Here is a 20,281-nt window from a genome sequence, read left to right on the forward strand (position 1 = left end):
TCCTTTCGACTGAGAGACCCTGGATTGTTGTGTTATTGTGAGTTAACAATGTTGACAATTGTTATTGTTCTTTTTCAAGTATTCAATAAAATTTTTTTTTTTTTAAATAGGGACGATGACTGCCTATTTCCAGTTCCCGGAACTGATCTCAGATCAGCCATAGATTTGTATAGATTTCGCTTTCGACCGCTCCAACAGCTCATAGAAACAGTTGCTACTCAGCCTCTATGTATATACATCTATAGAGATCATCCGCTAGAGCCGCACAGGTCACGTGATTGAAATGAAACTAAATCAGCAGCAGTAGAAATGTCACTTCTTCGTTCTGCATTTATGTTCATAGTTTAAAACATGTCGACGTTTAAAGCCAATTGTGTGTTTTCTGTGCTGTTTGGTGCTGCGCTTGGACTTCTGGGAAATGAGGATAAATTTCGACGGAAGGTAAACATCATCATTGATCTACAAAACAATACAACAATTAATCTTTACAAAGCTGCTCATTCCTCCATAACACACACAGCTTACAAGAACAACTGCGTTTACTTTCATGTGTCAAGTTAATAATAAATATACCATTTTCCTGTCTCATACCTTACTAAATATATTTACAGTAATTCAGTGACGGATAATACTGTTTGATTACCATAATTATTTACCATGGTACACATCCCAGACTACCACATCCTGCAGTATCCTGTCTAAAGCCCTGATTCACTGCCAATGCTCATTTAGGCTGATTTGTGCCTGTCCTGCTGAACTATGTGATATTTCATTATAATTAGTGACATGAACCTGTGTTTTATATACATTATAGAGTTATTATTTATGCCTAAACCCATAACCTGTATTTTATAATTCTACATTCATTATAATGTACAATAATATAGAGAAATTATTATTTAATTAAATCAGGGAATCACTGGCCTCACCACTAAAAGCTTTTATTTTATATGAATCATTTCGATTTTATGCTTTTATTAAAAAAATGTTTTGCTACAAAAATGGTTTGTTTGTTTTTAATTTCCAATGATTTAAGTTGTATATCTAGCCTATATTGTAACTATGTAAATACGGCAACTATAAATTCATAAAAACATATGCAAGAAAATATTACAATATGAAGCAAAACATTTCTGATTTGTTTGATACTTCCTTTTTTAAAAGAGAGCCTGTAATACTAGCTTTCTCTATTCTTTTTCTATTCTATCTACCTAGTTTTATTAGTTTATTTTATATATAAAACCTTGCTACATGTATTGCGTTAGGCTAACCGAGACTTGTCATAGCACTTGCATATTATTGCTCTTGTGTTTGTCCTCATTTGGATAAAGGCGTCTGCTTAATGACTTAAATGTCACAAGTCAGTTTTTGCAATTTAACATTTCAGCAAAACATCATCTATGTTTGTCAGCTAGATAACCCGAACCTCTCTAGGACTCTATAATGTCTGTAATTCAGATTATGCTGTAAAGGTGTGTCTGTGGTCGTCTCTCTCATGTTCTCAGGTGTCTGTGGAGCTGAATCCCGGTCTGACGCCGCCGTCGGTTCTTCCTCCTGGAGTGGGTCTGGTTCATGTGCGAGGGCTGGGGCTCAATGACACGCTGCACTTCTTGCTGTGTAACTCTGGAGCTCCAGCGCTGCTGATGGTCCACACAAACAGCACTGAGTCTGAAGTACATGTGAAGTGGCCTGAGTTTATCAAGCACAGTTCATCCGGCAGCCTGAGCGTGGATCCGCCGAGCAGCGTGCAGTACAGCAGCGCTCTAGTGTTCACCAGAGTGAGTCTAAAACTGCACACTATACACTATGCACTGTACTTGTGCAACAACTATGTAGTGTATGAATTTAATAACGTTATTTTGTCATTAATAATCGGAGTCTGATAGCCACTCCCCCTTTGCGACGTAATTAAAGCTGCGACAGCTGAGTGCATCGTGTCCAACATTTTATATAAGTTAAGTGCATCATCTGGATATTTAAAGTGCACTTTTTCTTTTTGGAATTTTCTGTGTGAATGCAATCCTTGCACTATATGTGTCCCTGCAGCACAAAAGCAGTCATCAGTAACACAGGTATATTTGTAGCAATAGCCAACAATACATTGTATGGATCAAAATTATACATTTCTCTTTTATGACAAAAATCATTAGGATATTAAGATCATGTTGCATGAAGATATTTTGTAAATTTCCTACCATAAATATATCAAATATTCATTTTTGATTAGTAATATGCATTGCTAAGAACTTCATTTGAACAACTTTAAAGGAGATTTTCTCAATATTTAGATTTTTTTGCTCCCTCAGATTCCAGATTTTCTAATAGTTGCATCTCAGCCAAATATTGTCCTATCATAACAAACCATACATCAATGGAAAGATTATTTATTCATTTATGCATAAATCATAAAAAAATAAAAATGTACCCTTATGACTGGTTTTGTGTTCCAGGGTCACATGTATACTACAAAACGTTATGGAATAGTGTATAAGTATGTGATTTGGGACGCACCTTAACTCTCTGTCTGTGTAAATACAGGCTGTGTCTGAAATCACATACTCTAGGTACTTTTAAAAAATAAGTAATTACTGCAAAAAGAGTATGTTCTATATAGTATGAATGTAATCTGGACATACTGCATACTTTACCATGTTGTCATATGATCTAGCAGCGTGAGTTGCGTCACGTTAGGACTGGATGATATGGCCAAAATTTATATCACGATATATTTCTTAATTTTGGTCGATACGATATAATTCCGATATCGATATGAACACTATTTAAAAAAACTACCAAGAATGCCCACAACAGATGTCTGTACCTCCAAACTTGAGAAAAATGAATCTGGCAAGTCTATGAACTCCTACTATAAAACTTTATAATATTTTAGAGAGGGGAAAAACTGCACAAATAAATGAATGTTCATCTTTTATTTGTATTTAGCCTTCATACAAGAAATGTGAAATCACTGTCAAATAAACATCTCAGACTCACCTTATTAATATTAATATCTTTAACTTCAAACTGTAGGCTAACATACACTACCATGCAGTCAAAAGTTATTGAACAGTAAGATTTTTGTGTTTTGAATTCTCTTCTGCTCACCAAGCCTGCATTTATTTGATCCAAAATGCAGCAAAAACAAACATTTTGAAATATTTTTATATAATAGTTTTCTATTTGAATATATTTTAAAATGCAAGTTATTCCTGTGATTTCAAAACTGAATTTTTAGCATCATTACTCCAGTCACATGATCCTTCAGAAATCATTCTAATATTCTGATATACTGCTCAAAAAACAATTATTATTATGTTTAAAACAGCAGAGCAGAATTTTTTCGGGTTTCTTTGATTAATAGAAAGTTCAGAAGAACAGCATCTATATGAAATTTAATTTTTTTGTAACATTATAAATGTCTTTATTATCACTTTTGATCAATTTAAAGCATCCTTGCTAAATAAAAGTATTAATTTCTATAATTTCTTCACCCCCCCCCCCCACACACACACAAAAAAAGACTGTACTGTAAAATTATACTGACTCCAAGTGAGTTGCTGCAGAAAAAAATAAATAAATTGAAAACATGTTGCTGGAGACTGGCTTATTATTGAAAATGCAGTCTGATTGTCTGCCAGTAGGAGGCGCTTTGAGAGCGGCAGAACTAGCGGTTTCCCCAGTAATGGCTGTAAGCAGCTCCGCTCATGAACGCTACTTTATCAGAGAAAATGAAAATGCCATCAAAACTATTCTGAAGACAGTCAGTTCTCTTCAGAGATACATTCATATAAATCACCCGCGCCGCGTTTTGATTTTGAAACGTGCAGTGCTCATGTTTATTCAGCAAAGTCAAACACCACAAATAAATAAATGTATGGGAATCATCGAAATATCGGAAATGTGTTTAAAAATTATATCACCATTATTGACAAGTTGACATTATTACAAGTATACTAACTTGTTTATTACAAGCCTAATCCTTACAGATGAAGGCAAGAAATGAAAACATTGATGTGATTGTTTGTCAGGTGTGGGAGTACGATGATGTTAATAACACCGCAGACCCTCAGCAGACGGCAGAGTCCAGCTTTTACCCTCCATACGAGCTGCAGAACTTCATCTGGTCCGACCTGACCGTCAGTGTTAACCAGTCGGATCCCACGGTGAAGCTGTGCGGCGGAGAGAAGACGGAGAGTTTCCTCAACGGCTCCCTCTGTCTGCAGGTGAGCAGAACTACAGCAACGTGTGACCCTGGAGCACAAAACCAGTCATAAGGGTCAATTTTTCAAAATTGAGATTTATACATCATCTGAAAGCTAAATAAATAATATTTCCATTGATGTATGGTTTGTTATGATCGGGCAATATTTGTCTGAGATACAACTATTTGAGAATCTGGAATCTGAGGGTGCAAAAAAATCTAAATATTGAGAAAATCACCTTTAAAGTTGTTCAAATTAAGTTCTTAGCAATGCATATTACTAATCAAAAATGAAGTTTTAATATATTTATGGTAGGAAATTTACAAAATATTTTAATGGAACATGATCTTTACTTAATATCCTAATGATTTTTGGCATAAAAGAGAAATGTATAATTTTGATCCATACAATGTATTGTTGTCTATTGCTACAAATATACCTGTGCTACTGATGACTGGTTTTGTGCTCCAGGGACACATATTGTGTGGATTTGTAGGGCTGGGCGATTTGGCAAAACATTGAAATCTCAGTTTTTTTTTCAGAACGTTTTACCAATTCTCGATTTTTTACGATTTTTAACTAGTCAACTTAAAAATGTAATTACAACATGATATTCCAAGTGCACCACACATGAAGCTGTCAACATGATGTAAATGTTAAACAAATCAAGATGCATGAACTACAACTACATTTTGTACAAACTTGTCTTATACATGTTATATGTGTTCAGAAATAATACGAGGAAAATGCTTTTAAAAAGTAAAGGTAATTCAAAATGACTTGAATATAACACAAGTAGATATTATTAACTATAAATGTTCTGTAAAACCATGATGCAAACGTGATATATCACACATACAGTAGAAGTTACAATTAATTTTTTTATTCGATTGCGCTGTGTTTCCTGTGTTTTTTTCTGTGTAAACATGGACGTGTTTGACTGTTGCGCTCGCGTCTCTTGCAGCGTCTCGTGCATGAAACGACATTATAAAAACACGGCACTAAAATCTGAGAAATCGCCCAGCCCTAATATACAGTAACTGTGATTTCTGTCCTCAGTTCTCAGCGTTTGAGTCGGTGGGTCGTGATAAAGCCTGGCCGAGTCTCCATCATAACGCTAACTCCTCGCAGCTGCACGTGTGGCTGGACGGCGTGACGCCGCAAGGAAACAGCTCCAGATTTGCTCTGGAGTTTCAGTCTGTAGGTGAATCAGGGTTCGAGGGACGAGTGGATATCCTCAGCTCTATAGACGATGAGTACACACCCTCCATCTTTAAGGTGAAAACTAAAGCAAACCTGGATTTTAGGGGTTAACATCGACTCATGATTCGGTTTGAGAAACATTGCTGATTTCTCTGGATGATACTTTGAGCAAAGGCAAAACTTTACACCTTGTGTTCAACTTTACAGCAAAGAACCATTAGTTAATTTATCAACTGATGTTGAAGTATTGATTAATCTTGATTAATATTAGTTAAGAAAAAGAAGAAATGCACAACAGAACAACAACAGATGACGTTTATCAGTGTCGATCAGCAGTATAAAATATTCAAGACACTGAAAAACAATACAGGTTATTGAATGCAAAATAAAACCACTTGCATGTGTATACATATATATAAAAAATCTGGTAACACTTTACTTAAAGCCTTTCTATATAATGCATAAAAAAGTGGTTTTAATGCAGTAATTATGCTTTGCAATGCACCTTATAATAATCTAATGAATAATTAATATAATGTATATCTGTTCATTGTTACACCTTTAGAAAGTATAATCCATTAAAACACATGACAAACAAACCTCCAAATATTATTTTAATGGATTATACTTTAATGGATTTTTTAAAAACCTTTGGTTATTTTTTTTTTTATGAAAAGATTAGTGCTGTCAAACAATTTACATTTTAAAGTTTTTGTTTACATAATAACGAATGAATGAATGCATAATATATGTGTATACTGTGTATATTTATTATGCATCTGTAAATACACACACTTGCATAGATATATTTAAGAAAAATATGTTGTTTATGTATTAAATATATTTATTTATATATAATATAAATTATATGAATGTACATATATACATGTAAATATTTTCAGAATATATACTGTGTGTGTGTGTGTGTGTGTGTGTATTTATATATGCATAATAAATAAACACAGTACACACACATTATGTAAACAAACTTTGATTTTGGATGTGATTAATCGTTTGACAGCACTAGAAAAGATATAATGCATTACAATGTGCATTATGAACACCTTTATAATGCTTATAAGTGTGTAGCTGTTGTTAAAACAACGTTGCTTTGAGTGTAAATGTGAAATCTGGAGTAAACTGTGTTGAGTTGACTGCTGTGAGTGTTTGTCAGGTGTCTCAGTGGGTGGCGTCTCCGGTGAACAGCAGCGGTGTTTGGGGTTATAATCAGTGGAAGCCCGTGGCGTATCGTAAACCTGAGCCGGTGTTTGAGGACGCTACGCCCTGCAAACACTCCCAGCTCGTGTCTGTGAACCGCATCCCTCGGTCCGGTCTGGTCCAGGCGTATTTCACAGACGATCCTCAGACTTACGGCCTGAACATCAGCTTCGGCATCGCTAAAGACCCGGTGTTTTACAGCAACACCAAATACGTCAGCTGGTGAGCCACACACTGCACTGCATTCTTACATTGAATGCTATTTTTAATAACATGTAAAAAAAAAAATTTTAATTGAAAATATTGAAAGTACTAAATATTAAATTATTGAAATATTAAATTAAGTTATTCTCAGAAATGGCCAAAAAAATCATATTTTACTAACATTTTAAGTTAAATTTACTTAAAATGTCTGCTAGAATGTTAAGTGAATATTTTTAAATTGTTGTTTTGTGATTAATTTTTTCTTTGAAAAGCAAGACAAATCAGTAAAAAGCACATTTTGGCTATTTAATTCCTGCAATGGGGAAAAAATTGGCAAAATGCATGTGGAAAAAAACACAAAAAACTGTTATAAACAGTTTTTCATTTTTCTTCGGTTTCGGCTTCAGCCAAGAATTTTCATTTCGGTGCATCCTTAGTTATCTTTAATTTATCATTTACTTTTTAACAATACTTGCTAATAAGTATCTGTTAGATTATAGTTAATAATAAGATATGAATAGATTGTTTATGGATTGTAATTTCATTGGACTTTTCTATTGATTCTTTTGTAGTTTCTAGGTTACTCTTTTACCCATACTTCAGGAAAATAATAAAATATTACAAATATTTCTAATAATATGTGAATATTTTCTGATTTTTGAATTTGAAATATTAAACATGCTCTTCATATTAAATGAGTATTAGATTGTATTTTTTTCTCTAAAACTCATTGGTTGTTCCTCAAACACGTCTATGATCTATAAAGCTTTCTCTTTCTATGCTCAGTCCTTTGAAGATCTCCGAGTTCTTGAATCAGAATTATGATGTTTTTAAAGTTCAACTCAAGACATATTTTTTTGCATTTGCTTGTTGATTTTGTACAGTTTTTTTATTGTATTGATTATATTGTTTTTTAAAGGCACTTTATAAAATAAAGTTTTTATTATTATTATTATTATTATTACAAAATAATGAAATATTAAAAATTGAATTTCAAATATTTGAAATATTTAAATTGTTCTTGCATATTTTTATTTGAAGATATGTATTAAATGTTTTCTTCCTGACCACACCCCTCTTCTGCCATCAGCCAATCAAACAGATAGCCACGCCCCCAAACTCTCATGATTGGTTGAGTCAGAATGTTCTGAAAGTGTCAAAATTAAGAGACTCTGAACATTAATTGTAATGTACTCTACATACACCTATAAAATCACAACCTACAGCTTTAGAGCAAAGTAAATGAACTATAGCCAATATTGTGAGAGTGTTTGGTCTGTTTGAATAATGTTTGTTTGATTTGCTCTCAGGACTGTTTTAGTGGGCTTGGGCGAGCCTCCGGCTGATTCGTTCTCCACGTTAATCATTGCCATCATAGCCGTTGGACTTGGTATTCCTCTGGTCATCATTATCGTGGGTGGAGTGTTTGTTTGGATCCGCAAGAGGATGTCGCACTCTTCTGGCTACGAGCCAATCAACTGAGAGCTTACGGTACAAGCCCCGCCCCAATGCATACACCAGCCAATCAGTGATGAGGTTACTGACTCCAGAGTGGACCATTAGAAACACGTTACTGACGAGTGGATGAGAGTTTAATTTAACTGACCAATTACACAGAAAAACTTTTGATTTCATACTGAATTTTTTACACCTTTATACCTAAATCTCATTGGCCACAGTCAAAACTAAAAGTGCAATGGAGATATTATTTGATTGTTCATCGTTTTTCATACTTGATGTTTGTTTGTGCCAAAATCCTGCTTGTAAAATCAATTTAATTGACCAGATTGATGACCTGAAATCTATGCAAATGCTTTCATATTTAATGCAAACTGCACTGTTGGAGATTCTCAGGGATTCTCACTCTGTTCAATGTTTAGTTTGGATGTTTTTAACATAACTGAGGTTATTGTGAAGGCGTTTTGTAAACGTTCATTTGCATCTTTCCTTGTGTGGTTGCCTTTAGTGACTTATACAAATGTAAATATGGATTCAAAAACTTCTTTTTCACTTTATAAATTTATTCAACACTTTGTGGACCGATGTCTCGTGCATTTATTTATAAACACAAACATATACAAGTGGAAACAGACTCTAGACACAAGACTGCATTATGATTCAAATGAGTAAATATGAGGAATATGACATAAATCAGTGAAATATCAGCAGGACAAAAACAACAGGGTGATGTTACTGCATTGATTGTTAACTTTATAGGGTTTTAAAAGTTTAAAATTTTCAGTAAAGTAATTTTACTGTAGTATCTGTCAGGAGAAAAATATATTAAATGCAAATTCAATTTTATATAAAATGTTATTTCATCTCTTGTAATTTTACAAAATAACGAACCTAATAACTTAATAATACTATATATATATATATAGAGAGAGAGAGAGAGAGAGAGATCTCAAATGTTGTTATTTTATTGATTGTACATTTTTGTGTGCTCTTTTTATAACATTAGCTTTTAATAAAGTGATTTTACTGTAGGATCTGTTAGGAAAAATAAACTCATTTGAATCAAATCCCAAAATCAATAAAAGCAATCATCTAGTGCATGATTTATTCATAAACATTCAAACATCATATACATATAGAAATATCAGATTCTCTCGACAAGACTGCATTGTGATAAACATTATTAAACATATGAGGACACTCAATGAAATATCAGCAATCATAATGACAGTGTGACTGAAACATGTCTGAAACATCAAAACACTTCTGTAATGCAAAAAAAAAAATTATCCAAGATTTAGATAATCTCACATCACTACTTCTTCTGATTTCAGACGTGTTTGTGAAGTCATAGTGAGTAACTTCTGAGGTTTGCAGCAGTTAAACTGGTTTAGTCTCATGACGCATATTGAGTTTCGTCTCCTTCATCGTCTCTTCAAGTCAGAGTCCTTCATTCAGTCCTTCAGTCTTTATTATTTGAGCATCTGCAGTAAAGTGATCGCTGGCTTTTTAAGTGATAATTCTGATTATTCGGACGCTGTTTTTCAGCCCCACCACCTCTTTTTTGGGGGTGAAGCTGTAGTGGGCGGAGTCACATGAAACACCGCCTCCTGTCCGCTCACTGAGCCAATGAAATAAAGGTTTGCGGCCAGCAGAACAAGCAGAGGCAGGAAAGAGAGAGCGAATCCGAGCGCTCGGACGCTGCTGCCGAACACAACACACACCCAGTAGATCAGTCTGAGAATAAAACACAAAACACACTAACATTAACGGCTTTCATCAAATAAGTGAGAATATGTTTGTAAAAACGTTCTTACGTAAATTGTCTCAGTGAATTGAATGTAACAGTTTATTCAGAAATGGTTTATGAATGATTTGTTTGGTTTGTACTTAAAGTAACATGAATTCCATATTTTTTTTAATTAACAAGTACAGTAATGTTACAGTGGTTTTATTTAATATCTCCCTTCCTCAATGTAACAGAGATGCAACTTTAAAGCATTTTAATCATGCAAATGCTACATTTTCCAACTTAAAAGTAACATTTTTCTAATAAACACTTAACATTTGAATTTACAGAATTTATTTCCTTCGAAAATCTCTCCTTTCCCAAACAATGCATCATATAATTAGTAAGGTCATCTTAGATTATTGCAATAATAATAAATGTACATTTAAGTCTTAAAAGTAACATTCCCAAGAAACATGTAACATTTTTATGTATTAGATTTATTTACTCTCTCCCTTTCCCAAAAATGTAACGTTACAAAATTACTACTAATAATAATAATTACATAACTTTATATTTATTGCCATACTCTAAAATTATTTTAGAATGGCAATAAATATAAAGTTACATTTTAAAAGTCTTAAAATTATTTTTTTCCAAATATGAAAACATGTAACATTTCTATTTATTGAATTTATTTACTTACAGCTGAAAATCTCCCCCTCCCCCAATATATTTAGTCATTTTTAGAGTATTGTAATAATGCAAATGTTGCATTTAAACATTTTATTTAAAAAAAAAGTAACGTTTGTAAAAAAGCAACATTACCAAGAAACATGTAACATTATGTATTAGATTTATTTACTTAAAAAAATTAAGTCCCCAAATATGTAACATATGGTAGAAAATTACAACTAATGTAATTTATTGCCACACTCTAAAATTATTTTAGAGTATGGCAACAAAAATAAGTCACATTAAAAAGTCTTAAAATTAAAAATGTTCAAATATAAAACACGTAAAGTGTATTTATTGAATTTATTTACTTAATACAACTGGAAATCTCCCCCTCCCTCAATGTAACATATTTAGTCATTTTTAGAGTATTGTAATAATGTAAATGTTACATTTAAAACACCAAACAATGTAACGTGTAATTATTAATTTTTAGAGTACTGAAACAATGTAAATGTAACATTTAAAATTAACACACCTGCCAAAGACGAAGATGATGGTGAGGAGCGGCACCAGCTTGAGCATTTCCTGTTGGGTGTATGTTGCCATGACGGCGAGCTGCAGGAAGTAGAGCAGGTGCAGGTGCAGCGAGTCTCGCACGTAATGAGTGTGAACGATCACCTCACGATTCTCCCACGTCCCCTCAAACAGAGGCTTCAGCGTCCCGAACCTCAGACGCGCTACGCCCTGAACCAGCACACCTGACAAATAACAGCATCAATAACAATGAGAATCAGCGCTGGGGAGGTTACTTTGGAAATGTAATGGGCTACAGATTACAAGTTACCCTATTTCAAATGTAACAAGTAGTGTAACTATTTCAGTTACTTTAATAAAGTAACATTACTTTTTGATTACTTTTGTACATTTCTAACAAATGTTTTCAACTGTTAATCATTGAGACATGTAAAGCAGGCCGGGTTAACCTTACAGTAGAACTCAGCACTGATTACTGTCAGACTTTCAGAATCCGTCATCACTTCAGTTAAGATTATAATCATTTCATTTTGAAGCACAGCCACCACAAAATTAGACTTTAGCACCTCTTTTCATTTAGAGCGACCTCAAAGGTTAAATAAAGATTTAAAATCATAAGATATAGTTTAGTAGCTATGATACTGCTTTTGAAATCAAATCTTTGCATAGCTATGACAGAAAACCCTGGCAGTTCATTTATCTATAAACTGAAATAGGAAATAAAACGGTTATAAATAGGATAATGAGTTTATCCTAAACTCCTGAAACATTGGTGTTTCATATTTTAAAGCAGTCAATGCAATTTGGGAAAGAAATCAATCAAATCTGTATGTGTGAGATCATATTCAGATGTAACCCCTTTTGTAATCATTAACATTTTCATAAGTAACTGTAATTTAGTTACACCTTTTTTCTCAGTAACTGTAACAAATTATAGTTACATTTATTTTAGAATTAAATTACGGAATTCCGTTACATGTAACTAGTTACTCCCCAACATTGATAATAATAATAATGTGTCTTGAGCAGTAAATCAGTATATTATTATGATTTCTGAAGATCATGTGACACTGAAGACTGGAGTAATGATGCTGAAAATACAGCTGCAGATCACAGAAATAAATTACACTTTAACATACACATAGAATAATATATACACATTACACACAAAAAACAGCTATTTGGAAAAATTTGTAAAAATGTATAATTTTTTACTGTATTGAGCAGAAACATTCAAATCTTTTAAACAGTAGTGTACATGTTAACGTTTTTAATAGATTAAATGGAGACGTGATTATTGGCTGACCGAGCACGATGGGAATGCTGGCGAAGAAGGCACAGCGCAGAGTGTAGACCAGTCTGAGGGCGGGGCTGTCGAGGGGCGGGGCATCGAAGGGGAGGAGCTTGTATCCGGCCCACGTCAGTAACGGGAAAATCACCGCAGCAGCCGTTACACAAACACACAAGCGCACAACCTCCACACAACAACTGTCTGAGAGAGACAGAGATCTGTGATCAACAAACATTTCTTTAGCATAGAATAACGTTTGAGCCTTTTGCCAAAATGTACAGTATGATTATGTATCCCACAATGCAATGCACGCTACTTTATACAGGTTATTATTTTTAGCTAAAACTAAAACCTTAAAATAATTGTTACTTGAAATAAAATAAACACTAATGGAAATAATACATTTCATATTTTATTTCAATTAATGTTTATTTTAAATTATTTGTAAATTTTCATATTTTATTTTTGTTACTTGGTATAAAATAAACGATTTAAATGACACTTAAATATGAATAGTTTTTACTTTTCTTAACTGAAATAAAAAAACAAACATTTCATTTCAGCTAGATGTTTAACTTAAAGAACTAAAATAACTAACAGAAATAAAATTAATAAAAGCTATAATTGACATTAAAAAGACAAAAACAAAATTACCAAAACTTTAAAATTAAAACAAAATATTAATAAAAACTATAATAGTATCTCAATGAAACTAAAATAACACAAACGTTTACTGAAATATTATAAAATATTAAAACAAACATTTTTAAACTATAAAGTTTTATTTATTTTAAGCAACATTTCTCATGTTGTTTAGTTTAACTTGATGTACGAAAATAAATAAAAATGAATAAACTCTATGGATATATTAAAAAACAAAAACTATGAAACAATGAAAGAGGAAAATGTAAAAATAAAAAATAATTCCTTTCATTTTAAATACAATCAATGATCCAGAAACCAATCAATAGTTTTTTTAACTCATTGTTTGATCAAACTATCATTAAAAAGTTTTAATATTTCACATTAGAAGTTACTGCTTTATAATGTCAATACTGACAAAACTATTACTTCATACTGCTGCAAGATAACTTTTCAATCTAGAATACAGTGTCCACTAAGCAGTACATACTCCCGTTTTCATCCAAATATCTTCCATACTGCTAGTTTAGGGTTTGAATGAACTATTATGCCGTACCGATTGTTTTTAAATGATAAATACTGTCTGTCCCACACAAATCTGGTTACATATGCTTTGAAAACCATCGACAGATTAAAAGGTTAGTTCACCCAAAAATGAAAATTAGCCCATGATTTACTCACCCTCGAGGTATACATGACTTCCTTCTTTCAGACGAATCCAATCTCTTCCAAGCTTTATAATGTTTTCTTTGCTGGTATCAACTCTACAGTTTCTTATGCTAACTGAATTAACTGAAACAAAGTAAGAATTTGACACATTTATAAGGTTAGGGGGGGGGATTTTTGGTTAGAGAGTCGGACTCGTAATCCAAAGGTTGTGGGTTCGAGTCTCGGGCCGGCAGGGATTGTAGGTGGGGGGAGTGAATGTCCAGCGCTCTCTCCACCCTCAATACCACGACTGAGGTGCCCTTGAGCAAGACACCGAACCCTCAACTGCTCCCCGGGCGCCGCAGCATAAATGCTGCCCACTGCTCCGGGTGTGTGTTCACGGTGTGTGTGTGTTCACTGCTGTGTGTGTGTGTGTGTGTGTGTGTGTGTGTTCACGGTGTGTGTGTGTTCACAGTGTGTGTGTGTGTGTGTGTGTGTTCACGGTGTGTGTGTGTTCACAGTGTGTGTGTGTGTGTGTGTGTGTGTGTGTGTTCACTGCTGTGTGTGTGTGTTCACTGCTGTGTGTGTGTGTTCACTGCTGTGTGTGTGTGTTCACGGTGTGTGTGTGTTCACTGCTGTGTGTGTGTGTGTTCACTGCTGTGTGTGTGTGTGTGTGTGTGTGTGTGTTCACTGCTGTGTGTGTGGTTTTTCACTGCTGTGTGTGTGTGTTCACTGCTGTGTGTGTGTGTGTGTTCACTGCTGTGTGTGTGTTCACTGCTGTGTGTGTGTGTTCACTGCTGTGTGTGTGTGTTCACTGCAGTGTGTGTGTGTTCACTGCAGTGTGTGTGTGTGTGTTCACTGCAGTGTGTGTGTGTTCACTGCAGTGTGTGTGTGTGTGTTCACTGCAGTGTGTGTGTGTGTTCACTGCAGTGTGTGTGTGTGTTCACTGCTGTGTGTGTGTGTGTGTGTGTGTTCACTGCTGTGTGTGTGTGTGTTCACTGCTGTGTGTGTGTGTTCACTGCAGTGTGTGTGTGTGTGTGTGTGTTCACTGCTGTGTGTGTGTGTGTGTGTTCACTGCTGTGTGTGTGTGTGTTCACTGCTGTGTGTGTGTGTGTGTGTGTGTTCACTGCTGTGTGTGTGTGTGTGTGTGTTCAATGCTGTGTGTGTGTGTGTGTTCACTGCTGTGTGTGTGTGTGTGTGTTCACTGCTGTGTGTGTGTGTGTGTGTTCACTGCTGTGTGTGTGTGTGTGTGTTCACTGCTGTGTGTGTGTGTGTGTGTTCACTGCTGTGTGTGTGCACGTTGGATGGGTTAAATGCAGAGCACGAATTCCGAGTATGGGTCACCACACTTGGCATTATGTCACGTCACTTTCACTTTCAAAAAATGACCATTTATAAACATAGTGGGAAATGACATCTGTTTTGTTACATACAGCAACTCATTTTAAGTTAACTATTTCTTCCTCTTTCCAGTCACAGAGCACTTCATTTTGAGAGTTGTTTAAGTGAGAGAAAATCTGTAAATTAGTCTAGATTGGGGGAATTGTAATGTTTAATAATTTCTTTTATTATGTAAATAATTTTTTGTTGAAATTTGCATAGATTTTTGTTTGCATATGCTGTCAATTATAGTTCTTAGAAAGAAAATCACTTTCTAAGTATCGGCAGGTCACATTTCCAAAAAAATCGGAATCGGCCAAGAAAATTGCAATCGGTGCATCTCTATATTGAACATTTTATAAACAGTAATCTCTAACTTGCGCTAACTGTTGTAGGTGGTAGCTGTTCCCGCGGATGGGATGACATATGCATAGCGTTAGCTCCAGTGAAAGGTGACGAACGCGGAAGCACAGAGGAGACGGAGCAAAGCAAAACAAGGATTTGTAAAGAAAAATGTGGGAGGATTTCGATATAAGCCAAGAGGAGACTGGTTTTCCTTTCTAAAGTAAGGACACTTTGCTTTCTTTGCTCCTTTAAACAAACGTTGGTTTCTCGCGAGACTAACATCTCTCACTGGAGCTAACACTACACCGTCGTCCTACATCATCTGCTGGAGCAGCTTAGCGATTACTGTTTATAAAATGTTAAATATGGATATTTTTCTTACAAAAACGCATCGGTTTGCTACTGGAGGCCTTTATTCTCCCCCCGGGGCCGTGTGAGGCACATTTTATTAAGGATGGATGCACTTTACTGCACTTCTTTTAGACTGTTGAAAAATAACACCCATTCACTGCCATTATAAAGCTTTGGAAGAGCCAGGACAAATTAATATAACTCTGATCGGATTCGTCTGAAAGAAGAAAGTCAAATACATCTAGGATGCCTCGAGGGGGAGTAAAACATGGGCTAATTAAAATTTTTGGGTGAACTAACCCTTTAAGAGGTGTTCAAATAAGTCGTTTACCTTCAGGTTTGTCTATTTCGTCAATCCACGGCGGGTGGAAATGTTCTGGAGGGTTTGTGTGGAAGTTCTGCACATACAGAGGAATCTTCTCCGTCTGAATCTCCTTCTGGACGTCCTCGTGACCCGTGGGCTGCACGATCATCACGTTCGGCGTGAACGCCTGCATGCCTTTCTCTGGACCCCAGGAGTCCTGGAGCCGTCTGCCATCTTCACCATCCTTCGCCAGCGCTTCCATCCGTTCGTGTCGCTCCTCCAGCTCTCGGCTGCTCTCCGTCCTGCTATCCGGCAGACCTCCATCACTTCTGCTGAGCTCAGAGAAGATCTCGCCAGGGTTTGCAGGTCTGAGCTCCTCTGGATGTTTCAGCATGCTGGTATCAGTCTGTTTTTCTGGGATGGACTGCTGATCTATGATCATGTCTGAGGTTTAGTAGTGAAACTCCAGTTAGTTCAGGGTTGAACATGAAAGGTGCACATCAGAGTCCTAGACACAGAGAGAATCAATCAGCCAGTGTAGATCTTCTCAGATCGCCCAAATATTGCATTGTCTATTGCTACCCATAATCATTATTAACCCATTAGCAGTTCTGGTTGCTTCCTTAAATCCTGTCCAAATTAAGAATTTCTACTTCAAAATTTCACATTAAATTTGATGTTAATTTCCAATTATTTAGTTATTTTGGGGGGTGATAAATTGAAATTTACTGGCAATTTCTGAGCGAGCATTTTACATTTAGTCATTTAGCAGATGCTTTTATCCAAAGCGACTTATGAAAGCAATCAAAATCAACAGTTTACTTTTTTTTTCACCAGGTTTTTTTTAGTGTATTAGTCAATTTTGACATAAACATTAAGATTAATAAATGCTTTAGAAACAAGAGTTCATTGTTAGTTTAATGTAGTTAACTAATGTTAAAGTGCAAAGGTCATGGGTTCGATTCCCAGTGAGCGCCTCAACTGACAAAAACAATGTTCAATGCTTTAAATAAGTGCTTCTGCCAAGTACATGCATGTAAATAAACATTTTAATTCAACTTTGGGTAATTGTGTAAAATAAGTGTAAAGTTCAGCAATCCCATCACCATATTATATTGCATTACGTATATACCAGGCTAATTATTAGTAGTACATTATTAATAGGTCTATTATCAATTATAATTAAATAAATTACCATTTTTAAATCGCTTTAATTCATATAAATGATAATAATAATTATTATTATTTATAATAATAAAATATTAATAATAGAAATGTAATTATAAAATATATAAAACCTGTTTATTTTATATGATAGATTATTAGTAGGCCTACTTATTATTAAATAGGTGTGTGTGTGTGTGTGTGTGTGTGTGTGTGTGTGTGTATCAGTGCTGACAAATGATTAATCGCATCCAAAATAAAAGTTGTTTACAAAATGTGTGTTATGTACAAACACAGTATATATTTTGAAAATATTTACATGCATTTACATGTAAATACATAATTTTATATAATATAATTAATATTTATATTATACTTAATATTTGTAAAATATCGATTAGTATAGAATAAAATCTACATTCTATAAAATGTTGTGTAAAAGAAGCACCTGTATCTGTAATATCTAATATCCACCATCTGCTTTCTATGTTCATAAATCCAACACAAAGTTCATCCAGAGCTGGTGGATCAGGGTTTATCAGTGAACACTAGTAAGATGTTCACTGATGAGCAGCTGGCCCCCATCTTCACACAGATCTTCAATAGATCACTGGAGCTGTGTGAAGTCCCCTCATGCTTCAAACGCTCCACCATCATCCCCGTCCCAAAGAAACACAAAATTACTGGACTTAATGACTACAGACCTGTGGCCCTAATGTCTGTAGCCATGAAATCATTCGAAAGACTGGTTCTGGCTCATCTGAAGGACATCACTGGACCCTTACTGGACCCCCTGCAGTTTGCCTACAGAGCAAACAGGTCTGTGGATGATGCAGTCAACATGGGACTGCACTTCATCCTGCAGCATCTGGACAGACCAGGGACTTATGTGAGGATCCTGTTTGTGGACTTCAGCTCTGCTTTTAACACCATTATCCCGGAAACCCTTCAAAATAAACTAACTCAGCTCTCCGTCCCCACCTCCGTCTGCCAGTGGATCAACAGCTTCCTGACAGACAGACAGACAGCAGTTAGTAAAGCTTGGCAAATTCACATCCAGCACTCGAACCATCAGCACTGGAGCTCCTCAGGGCTGCGTACTCTCCCCACTGCTCTTCTCCCTCTACACCAACGACTGCACATCTAAAGACCCCTCTGTCAAGCTCCTGAAGTTTGCAGACTACACCACACTGATCGGCCTCATCCAGGACGGTGACGAGTCTGCTTACAGACAGGAGGTTAAGGAGCTGGCTGTCTGGTGCAGTCTTAACAACATGGAGCTTAACACGCTCAAAACTGTGGAGATGATCGTGGACTTCAGGAGAGACCCCCCTGCTCTCCCCCCACTCACCATCATGAACAGCACTGTGACTGCAGTGGAGTCATTCAGATTCCTGGGCACCACCATCTCTCAGGACCTGAAGTGGGAGATTCACATAGACTCCATTGTCAGGAAGGCCCAGCAGAGGTTGTACTTTCTTTGCCAGCTGAGGAAGTTCAATCTGCCAAAGGACTTACTGAAACAGTTCTACTCCGCCATCATTGAATCCATCCTCTGCACCTCAATAACTGTCTGGTTCAGCTCAGCTACCAAATCTGACCTCAGAAGACTACGGAGGGTAGTCCGGACTGCTGAGCGAATCATTGATACACCCCTCCCCACTCTCCAAGAACTGTACTTATCCAGAGTGAGCAAAAAGGCTGGTAAAATCACTCTGGACCCCTCACATCCAGCACACTCCCTCTTTGAACTGTTACCGTCTGGTCGACGCTACAGAGCTCTGAGCACCAGAACGACCAGACACAGGAACAGTTTCTTCCCTCAGTCAATACATCTCATGAACACTCAATAAATAAACGTGGAACACACAACTAATTCATTATCCATTCACCACACTCACTTATTTTATTTTCTCATTTGCACATACTTGACCTGTACATGCATAGTCGCCTATATTATATATTGAGTATTTTTTTTTTTTTTGCTGCTTTGTACATTGGTCATTGGCTATTTCCTGTTATTTTGTTTCATTACCTGTGTCCTGTCCTGTTACTGTCCTTCTGTTGCACTGTGGAGCTTCTGTCATTACAACAAATTCCTTGTATGTGTAAACATACTTGGCCAATAAAGCTCATTCTGATTCTGATTCTGATTCTGATTCTGATGATAAACACAGCTCTGTTCAGTGTTACTGTGATTCATTACTGTGTAAAGAGTAATGCAGTTCAACCTGTTTAACCTGAACTCTACACAACTCTACACGATCACTGCGCTTTAAATCAGAGCAAACACAATCACCACAGTCTGTGACAATCACACGATCCTCTGAAAACATGATATATAAACACCATATTTTCTACAAATTTAGATATTTAAAGTGAAACTTTGTGACATTTTACAACAAAACCACAGTGAAGTCTGAGAATGAAAGTAAATCGCTGTTGTTTCTTACCTGATACTCCATTGATAAGATTAATACATGTATATGGAATATAATAAGAGTTCAGGAGCGTCGGACTCGATCAGGATCGCTGTGCTCAGACTCTTGTACAGGTGTGACAGACAGGTAAATCATTTCTCTTTCAGTGTCACGTGACTGGAGTCGACGCCTAGACTTTACAGCAAAGACTCTTACTATAAAATCGCACAGTGTGCTTCGTTAAGCATACTAAAAAAATTACAAATCAGTTTTCAAATGGCAGACGTTAGCTGATAAAAGTAAAAAAAAAATGCACTTAAAAATAAAAAATGATTAATTCTGCCTGTAGAGCAGAACACGCATTTGTATCTGTATTGGCATGTATGTTGTTCAGCTGATATGAAACGAAATTAGCATGTAATTAAATAATTTTTTAAGATACAGGAAATGCGTTCGTATAGTTTTCATAACATGACTGCTATTTTGAAACTCTTGTTTACTAGCGCTGCA

General features: G+C 35.6%; 2 protein-coding genes across 3 annotated transcripts; one reads left to right on the plus strand and one right to left on the minus strand.

The window, feature by feature from the left end:
- The first annotated feature begins 229 nt into the window (after nt 1–229).
- On the plus strand, nt 230–10,360 carry LOC306847543 (glycosylated lysosomal membrane protein-like). Of its 2 annotated transcripts, XM_079381533.1 has the most exons (7): nt 258–441; nt 1,506–1,778; nt 4,029–4,223; nt 5,262–5,480; nt 6,580–6,845; nt 8,138–8,318; nt 9,834–10,360. In XM_079381533.1, the coding sequence occupies exons 1-6, from the start codon at nt 352–354 to the stop codon at nt 8,307–8,309; spliced, it is 1,215 nt and encodes a 404-aa protein (XP_079237659.1). In that variant the 5' UTR covers nt 258–351; the 3' UTR covers nt 8,310–8,318; nt 9,834–10,360. The 2 variants fall into 2 exon arrangements, with proteins under 2 accessions (XP_079237658.1, XP_079237659.1); XM_079381532.1 differs by lacking the exon at nt 9,834–10,360 and having other exon boundaries at nt 230–441; nt 8,138–8,871.
- On the minus strand, nt 8,837–20,007 carry LOC306847547 (transmembrane protein 79-like). Its single transcript, XM_079381537.1, has 5 exons — nt 19,805–20,007; nt 16,215–16,695; nt 12,533–12,718; nt 11,228–11,450; nt 8,837–10,022 (listed from the first exon to the last, which is right to left on the minus strand). Exons 2-5 carry the CDS (start codon nt 16,627–16,629, stop codon nt 9,830–9,832), a joined length of 1,017 nt encoding a protein of 338 aa, XP_079237663.1. The 5' UTR covers nt 16,630–16,695; nt 19,805–20,007; the 3' UTR covers nt 8,837–9,829.
- Between the last annotated feature and the right edge of the window lie 274 nt (nt 20,008–20,281).

This window comes from Barbus barbus (genome assembly GCF_936440315.1).
Source record: "Barbus barbus genome assembly, chromosome: 27".
Taxonomy (NCBI): Eukaryota; Metazoa; Chordata; class Actinopteri; order Cypriniformes; family Cyprinidae; genus Barbus; species Barbus barbus.

Bases quoted from the DNA above. Each gene is read 5' to 3' on its own strand.
- LOC306847543 (XM_079381532.1), top strand. From the start codon at position 352: ATGTCGACGTTTAAAGCCAATTGTGTGTTTTCTGTGCTGTTTGGTGCT. The intron at 442-1,505 runs GTAAACATCATC...TCATGTTCTCAG, and splicing joins AGGATAAATTTCGACGGAAG to GTGTCTGTGGAGCTGAATCC. The intron at 1,779-4,028 runs GTGAGTCTAAAA...ATTGTTTGTCAG, and splicing joins GCGCTCTAGTGTTCACCAGA to GTGTGGGAGTACGATGATGT.
- LOC306847547 (XM_079381537.1), bottom strand. From the start codon at position 16,629: ATGATCATAGATCAGCAGTCCATCCCAGAAAAACAGACTGATACCAGC. The intron at 11,451-12,532 runs GTCAGCCAATAA...GTTATTTGTCAG, and splicing joins CAGCATTCCCATCGTGCTCG to GTGTGCTGGTTCAGGGCGTA. The intron at 10,023-11,227 runs GTGTGTTAATTT...TTTTATTCTCAG, and splicing joins ATCATCTTCGTCTTTGGCAG to ACTGATCTACTGGGTGTGTG.